This window comes from Zootoca vivipara, chromosome 4, assembly GCF_965207765.1.
Source record: "Zootoca vivipara chromosome 4, rZooViv2.hap1.1, whole genome shotgun sequence".
Taxonomy (NCBI): Eukaryota; Metazoa; Chordata; class Lepidosauria; order Squamata; family Lacertidae; genus Zootoca; species Zootoca vivipara.
This window is the reverse complement of record NC_142587.1, coordinates 83,408,331-83,416,592: the sequence shown is the minus strand read 5'-3', so window position 1 is coordinate 83,416,592 and position 8,262 is coordinate 83,408,331. Positions and strand designations below refer to the sequence as shown.

The 8,262-nt window shown below is 45.0% G+C and overlaps 1 protein-coding gene across 1 annotated transcript; it reads right to left on the bottom strand.

Annotated features, from left to right (window-relative positions):
• Window positions 1-2,329: 2,329 nt before the first annotated feature.
• Window positions 2,330-5,596, bottom strand: LOC148686024 (vitelline membrane outer layer protein 1-like). Its single transcript, XM_088668991.1, has 3 exons — window positions 5,407-5,596; window positions 3,655-3,755; window positions 2,330-3,432 (listed from the first exon to the last, which is right to left on the bottom strand). Exons 1-3 carry the CDS (start codon window positions 5,575-5,577, stop codon window positions 3,141-3,143), a joined length of 564 nt encoding a protein of 187 aa, XP_088525117.1. The 5' UTR covers window positions 5,578-5,596; the 3' UTR covers window positions 2,330-3,140.
• Between the last annotated feature and the right edge of the window lie 2,666 nt (window positions 5,597-8,262).

The window sequence follows — 8,262 nt, the reverse complement described above, 5'->3', positions numbered from 1 at the left end:
AGGTCATGTGGCCATCATGATTAAGCCGCTTCAGGCGAACCAGAGCAGTGCACGGAAATGCCGTTTACCTTCCTGCCAGAGCAGTACCTATTTATCTACTTGCACTTTAACGTGCTCTCGAACTGCTATGTTGGCAGGAGCAGGGACCAAGCAACAGAAGCTCACCCCATCGCAGGGATTCGAACCGGCGACCTTCTGATCGCCAAGCCCTTAGGCTCTGTGGTTTAGACCACAGCGCCACCCGCAGTGAGACGTGGAGACCAACCTCCTGTGTTGTGGGTGGGTGAGATTGGTCAGCCACAACACCCGATTGGTAGGTCCCTTGCACCTCATTCTTTCCTTATTGGGGCAGCTAGTACCACTGGGATGCGGTTGGCGCTGTGGGTTAAGCTTAGGGCAGGCATCCCCAAACCCAAGCTAACAGGACCAGTGGTCGGGGAAGATGGGAATTGTAGTCCAAAACATCTGGAAGGCCGAAGTTTGGGGATGCCTGGCTTAGGGCTTGCTGATCAGAAGGTCGGCGGTTTGAATCCCCGCGACGGGGTGAGTTCCCGTTGCTTGGTCCCAGCTCCTGCCAACATAGCAGTTCGAAAGCACGTCAAAGTGCAAGTAGATAAATAGGAACCGCTACAGCGGGAGAGTAAACTACATTTCCGTGTGCTGCTCTGGTTGGCCAGAAGTGGCTTTGTCATGCTGGCCACATGACCTGGAAGCTATATGTCGGCTCTCTCGGCCAATAATGCGAGATGAGCACCGCAACCGGAGTCAGTCACGACTGGACCTAATGGTCAGGCGTCCCTTTACATTTACTACCACTGGGAGGCAGTGGGGTGTAGGGGTTAAGAGCGGTAGACTCGTAATCTTGGGAACTGGGTTCGCGTCTCCACTCCACTCCACCCGCCTCTTCGGGTGTTCACCTTGGCTGACCTATGCGGGTGTCCTGGGTCAGCGCTGCCTGCAAGGGTGCAGTGAGCTAGTCGAACCAGAGCCTATGCAACCACTCACTTTCTGTAATCAATAAAGATGTGGCCTAAATTCTGATAAAAACCAAACTAAAATTTGAGTCAAGTGTCAATTTATTTAGCAGGGAGGTCTCTGAGTCTGAACACGCAAAACTGGCAAATCCAACTACCAAAGCTAACTGCTGAAACTAACTGCTGCTTGAAGGTAAGCATTGAAACAAATTGCTGAACTGTCCATTTCACCCATTGTTTGCTTAAATGAATCATCCAGGCAAATGAATTTTTATCAGCTTAATCTGATACACTATAACCTTACCGGGCTGGAGGTAGTCTTGTGTCCATAATCCATGATCTTCCTGTTAGATTAACTGCAGTGAGTTATAGGTGGGGTAACTTTGAAAAGACCACAGAAAGTTCCACATAGGGTATCAAGACTCTTAAAGGGCTTGTGGACAATTTCACAATATTGCACTAGTGATTTATTGTCTACTCTGGCTCCCAGTCATGTCTGGTTCCCGTTCAAGGCGATTGAACGATTAAATCTTGATGATTAATCTTGACGATTAAAGTCCTTAAATGGCCTGGGAGCATCTTACCTCAAGGATCACCTCCTCCCAGGTGTACTTACCTGGACCCCAATATCATCATCAGAGGCTCTCTTCCAGTGCTCCTGGATACAGGGTTTTATAGATGGTGTCAGCCTGGTTCTGAAATGCCTTCCCTGGAAAGGCTCCCCTGGTGCCAACTTTGTGGTCATTATTGTCCGATGTTTTAAAACTGAACCTTTGAATCCTCAGCGTTTTAGATGTGGCTGTATATATTTTTAGTGATGTTGGATATTCAACTTTATATTGTCTTATGCATCACTATTGAAACTGTTGCTTTTTAATGATGGGGGGGCTGCTTCTACTGAGATTTCTATTTTATTGATTAAATGTGTTTGCCCAGAGAAACACAAAGTAATTACAACCAGCCATTAGTGCATTTTAGGGAGCACTCCTATGTTTCTTAGAGGGCCTCCTAGGGGCCTATGAAGTGGGGCATTTGCCATGCCCGGCTTCCCTTTTGGCAACATCTCTTCCCCCACCTCTTCATTTCACTTTAGCAAGCAGTTGTGCAAACATCCGGCTTGCTGCATTCTGAGGCCTTTCCCTCCTCTTAGCCAGGTGACCTCTGCATCTTCCTAGGGCTGAGCACTATGAGAAGCAGCTCCTCCTAACCCACTTCTGTCTGCCATGACCACAAGAGGTGAATGTTTCACCTTGCCACCCTTGTTTGTTTGCTCACACACACTCTGACATACATGCTGCCTATATCTCCTCTTCCTGCTCCTCTCACAGCTGATAAGAAGGGACACACTTATTCTTCATTTCATTTCATTTTTATTGGTGAAAGAACAGAACAGGCAATCAATGAAAGTATTATAGAAAGATGTATCTCCTGCACTTGTGTATGAGAGAATTAAAATCAAAAGGAATTCTGTAAGAGAAAATAACATATATAGTCTATGTTGTCAGGAAATTTGGTACTCCAGTGATTCATAAATGAATGTCATTCCGGCGTTCAATAAATTTGTCTGGTGAATGTCTTTTTTTAAAATTAATATTAATAACAACAAAAGAGTGAACTATCACAAAATGTATCTCAAATGATCTCAAATGAATGAACCAAACATTTTCCCCAAAAGGGTTAGCGTGTGTAATATTTTAAGACTTAATTGAAACAGGAGAATCACTTCGCTGGTTTTTAGGATCTGGTGCATGACTGCTTCATTATAAGTAAACTTGATTTTTTTAAAAAAGCAGCCCAAATATGCTTGAAAGTTGAAAGAGAACCCAGAGATTTCAAAAATCATGCTATTTTCTGTCTAAATACAATCCCTTTCTCTGATTTGGGGGTGGGGGTGGGGAAAATCGGTGACCCTTCCAACAGATGAGTTGCTGCGGCTTACAAGGAAGGACAGAAAGAGAAGCAGTTAGCACAGTGCAAACACACCGGCAGGAGTACTGGATTGGCTCTGCCAGTGTGTTTGCACCACACCAAGCTCCCCAATGCCTTGCCCCTCTCCCTTCCAGCAAGCAGCAGCAGTTCAGCTTTCAGGAGGTCAGGTAAGCACCACCACTCCACCCGGTCATCCTCTACTGCCAGTGAAAGAGGGCTGTGCAGCAGGGTGGCAGATCAGTCACAACAGAACATCTTTACATCACGAACTTCTATTTTACCAAGCATCTCATCCTCCACCATTGTTTGGATGCCACATATGAAGCCACTAGGGCAGCGCTTGCTCATTTGGCCCTCTTCCTTGGTAGGCCTAAAGATATCTTTCTTCAATTTATCCCCACCACTGCAGAGGACCTCGAGGTTAATGACTGCATTAGGAATTAGCGCTAGTTCTCTTTCAGTAGTCAAAGAAAAGGACACCATGTTGCCTTTGGGGCATTTCTGAACCTTTGCTGCCCATTCCCCGATCCTGTAAAGAAAAGGACAAGGATGGCAATGTCTAAATAGAAATTTATATACCACAACTTTGTCAATGGATTTTTATTTTTAAAATCTCTCCAGAAATATAATTCCGATTTAGAGCAAAAAGCTTTATTTCAGAAAGGATGTATAGAAGAGGTTCACCTTCAAATGTGAACCAATTTGAATTTTGCTTCCATCCCTAGAAATAAATAAGCAAAAAGCTACTCACCTTCCACTTTTAGACTCTACTGTTTTGCCGTCAGTGCAGTGGAGACGGATGCCCTTCAGAGTGAAATCATCTTTATAGGCATCATCTACATCTCTGAAATACTGGTGGAGAACAGGGGGGAAAAGACTGGTGCTACTATCTGCATCTGCAGTACTGGCAACATTTATGTGTGAGCAAAACAACATGTTTTCAGTGCAAATTTCTATGTGCAAGGGCTTCCAATGACGTAGCTAGATCAGCAATGAGCAGTACTAGCTCAAGTCATGCGCACACAATTGCCCACAGGTACTGTACATAGATGAGGATTTACATTCACCTCAAAGGACAAAAACCTTTCCATCAGTAGGGTGGAGATGAACAAATGAGGGGCGGGGAATCAGCCATTCTATTGAGCAGTGGCAGACCTTGGGGTCTCAAATTTCAGTAGTGCCCTGTACAATGCCAAAATTTGGCGCTCCTCTGCTTCCTGACTTCCATTCTAAATAATAGTTGTGGCACACTCTGAGGCACCCCCAGAACTCTGCACCCAACTGCAACCAAACCAGACACGCCCCGCAAAATCTGCCCCTGCTATTTGCCGGCATAGACAACCTGCATCCAGTTCGGTGCAATCCAGATGAGCAAACGCGATGAGAAATGTAACAGCTCTCAGAATGAAACCCACACCGGCCTGTTCTTATGTCTCTTTATTATTTAAGAGAAAGGAGAAAATCCGTCCCATAGGTTTAATATGTCAGACCATTTGGTCATCTAGACCATTGGTCATCTAGACTCTGTGACAGGCAGTTCCTTCTGCCTAACCAATCCCCTCCTTTAACAGCTCAAAGTTGTCATTGTTGCATGAGCTGTTTGGACGCCAGGTGAGAAGAGACTCTGGAGGTCTAGAGCTGTTCTTTTCCTCTCCTGCTTCTGCCTCTTTATCTGGTTCTTGGAATCTCCACTGTTTTTCCCTTTCCCCCCATCTTTATTGTGGTTGGTTCATCTGAAATCGGGTACTCCCTGGAAGTTATTTTTCTGCAGTTCCCACTGCAGGATGATTGCGAGCGGATGTGAAATAATCCCCTCCACACACACAGCAGCTGTACTTTGCAAAGAAGCTTAGGCATCTCTGAAGAATTCACTGTATAATTAACTTAATATCATGGTATAATGGTCTATTCAGAAGTCTTTCTTTGTTTAATGGGGCTTACTCCCAAATACATGGGTACAATATTGCAGCCCTTGCTTTGTTTTAGGGTTAGCCTGGAGGGAAAGTAGGGTATTTGTGCCTTTCCCAGCTGTGTCACAGGCAGATATCCAGCAGGTTATGCCTTCTCTAGTATGGAAGTACAATGATGGGGTAAAGCTTTACCTGTTTGTATTCTGTCTGTGAGACATTTTATTATATTTGTGGTCACTGATTCATTTTGGGGCACTCTACTCCACCCTCAAAAGAGGACAATATCTGCATACTACACAAAGCTTATTCAAATTTAAAGAAAATCTGTCCTCAGAGGACCCGTCTATATACTGTGTGTTGGGCCCAGAAAATCTTGTTGGCACCCCTGGGATTCAGTAATTACTAAATTGAACTGTATATAGTTCAATATATATAGTATATCTTGGTGTTTCTGGGACCCTGCATGGGTTCTGTGATGTTTGTGTTTGTGTGTGCTTTTCATATGTCTATATGTGTATTCATATGTCTATATAAAATGGTGACCACGCTTTAGCATCAGGGTGTCAAAATTGAGAATATAGATAGGCATTTACCTTCATTTGGAATCCATTTGCATATCCCTTGGGACAGAATTCAGGTTTTCCCCATATACCATCCTTCCCTCCATTGGACACAGTGAGGACTGCATTATGTTTTCTGTCTTGTGCATCACAGAGATGGTAGGAGAGGACGAGGAAGACCACAACGCTGACAGGGAGGTCCATGGAAAGTGATCTGGACCAGATCTAGCTGCAAAAACTCAGTGCATGAATAACAGCCTTGAGAATTTATTCCTTCCTTAGGAATAGTGGCTCTCTTTCCTCTGGTTGATGTAGTAAAAATCAGTTGGTGGCTTTTCTGACTACACCTTTTGATTTCTAACTAACCAAAACGTGCATTTCTTACCCACCCTTCACCCTTGCCAAAATGTGCAGCCATACCTTGGTTCTTGAACAGAATCCATTCCGAAAGCACATTCAACTTCTGAAAACGTTAAAAAGCAAGACACGGCTTCTGATTGGCTGCAGGGGCTTCTTGCACTCAATCGGAAGCCATGGAAGCCCCGTCGGACGTTTGGGTTCCAAAGAATGTTTGCAAACCAGAACACTCATTTCCAGGTTTGCGGTGTTCGGGAGCCAAAACATTCGAGTCGCAAGGCGTTCAACAACTAAGTTGTTGTATTTCCTGTATTTCCTATGTCTTGGCAATTTGGTCTTCCTGTTACAACTCCTCCTCCAATTTCTGTTTCTCTCTTTCTTAAGGGATCACACACACACACACACACACACACACACACACACACACAAACACACAAGTCTCAGGTGTAAGACAGAAGGGAGAAATTGCCACACCCAGGGAAGGAAACACAAATTGTCATTTAACTTGAAACAAATACATACTTCGAATCAGCCCCAAACAGCTCAATAAGGTAAAATCATTTAGGGTGAAGACAGGTGTAACATTTAAATAGAATTGAAAGGAGACTCTACTCTGCTACTTGCCATCATCACAATTCCCTCAGTGTCCCCTCAGTGCATTCCTGTAAGTGTAATTCTGTGTACCTGTTACAGGTAGGTAGCCATGTTGGTCTGCCCTTTAAACAAAATTGAAAAATTCCTTCCAGTAGCACCTTAGAGACCAACTAAGTTTGTCATTGGTATGAGCTTTCGTGTGCATGCACACTTCTTCAGATACCATAGCTGAGATGTACAAATCAATCAGTGTACACTCTTTCACACAAGCACTTGTATAAGTGTAGAGAAAGGATACACCTCTCCTCAGAGTAATGTGTGCATAAGCCTAAAGACCTGTGCCTAACTGAAGGTGGGTGAGTTTTCTTTACTTCTGTCTCTGCCTAATGCCATAGGCTCCTAGCAGAGCCAATGACCTTCCCACCAACTCTACAGGGAAGAGGTACCCTGTAGCCAACCCATCCTTAAGCATCTTGGGATTTATTATAGCAAACTCACAGAATTATTAATTCCACACCAGAGCACCAGTTTGAAGAACAGTTGGAAACTGCTCCTAAGGGATGAACCGGTCCTCTTTCCCATGGCTTTGCAGGGCACAGTGGGAGATACCAGTGAGCTTCTGCAGACACCAGTATTCTGCTGAGCTTACTAAAGGCTGATGTTGGTGGGAGAGGGATAAGACAACACAGAGGGAGTAGATATATTTCTTCTTCAAAGCTCTTTATTATAGCCATTTTTTGCCTACAAAAAAAAACGTATTCAGCTTGGACTAAGTGCCTCCAACATCCCAGATATACACTTTAGCAGGGGCTTCCTTCTAGGAACACAGAGAATTGCCTTATTCTAAGCCAGGCCATTGGTTATCTAGCTTAGTTCTGTCTACACTAGAGCTACTCTCCAAAGTTTCAGACAGGGGACTTCCCAGCCCTACTTGGAGATGCTGGATGATACACCTGGGACCTCCTGCATGCACAGCAGATGCTGCAACACTGATCTACAATTTTTTACATGGAAAGGGCATAGCCTTGCAGTGCCCCTTAGGCCAACCTTCCCCACCCTGGCGAAATCCATGTGCTCTGGACTGCAACTCCCATCATCCCCAGCCAGCAGACATGGTGGTGGTTCCAGCTGATGGGAATTGTAGTCCAGAACATCTAGAGGTCATAAGGTTGGGGAATGCTGCCATACATTTGCAACACTTCCAAACGAATGCATCATTAAATACCCTGAAATCTTTTGTGAAAAGCGGGGTAGACTTTTCACAAAAACTAGGGCCAAATACCACTAACACAAATGCTTGACTGGATCCCACTGGTTACTGGTTACTGACTACTGATCAGGCCTCTGTAATTGTGGCCATGTTGTAACCCTTGTCTTCCCTTGTCAAACTTCTTAGAGCAGAGCAATGTAGTTCTACTTACTGTCTCTCAGCTGCCAGGCAGAATGAGAGCGTCCTTAAGCCGAGTGATGAAATATGAATGTGAGCAGGGGATTTAAAGGGGGCAGGACAAGGAAGTGTAGGAACTCTCTGTCCTGAGCAACACCTCCTCTGAGCCATCACAAAGCAGAGCATTGGGAAGGCTATGAAATCTTCTTTGTCCTGTCCCTATTTTACCCCCCATTACCAGTAGCCTTTTAGGAAGTGCCTCCACAACCAGAACCCATTTACCTGTGGGAGGGGGGAGGGCTATTGGAAGGGTGAGGACATAATGTCAGTGCCAAAGACCAATACCGTGCACTTTGCATTAAAACAGCATTTGGCAACTTGCTGCTCTATGATCCGTTATCAAAAACAGGCAGTGATTTACCACCCAGAGAAGGGTGCAGGGTGCGCAGGCGAGTACTGGCTGCTTCCCCCAAGGGGGCAGGGATGGATGCAGCGTGGGCTGGCACCTATCTGTCTCTCTCTCCTCCTGCCCCCCCCCAAGCCAGCCCTTT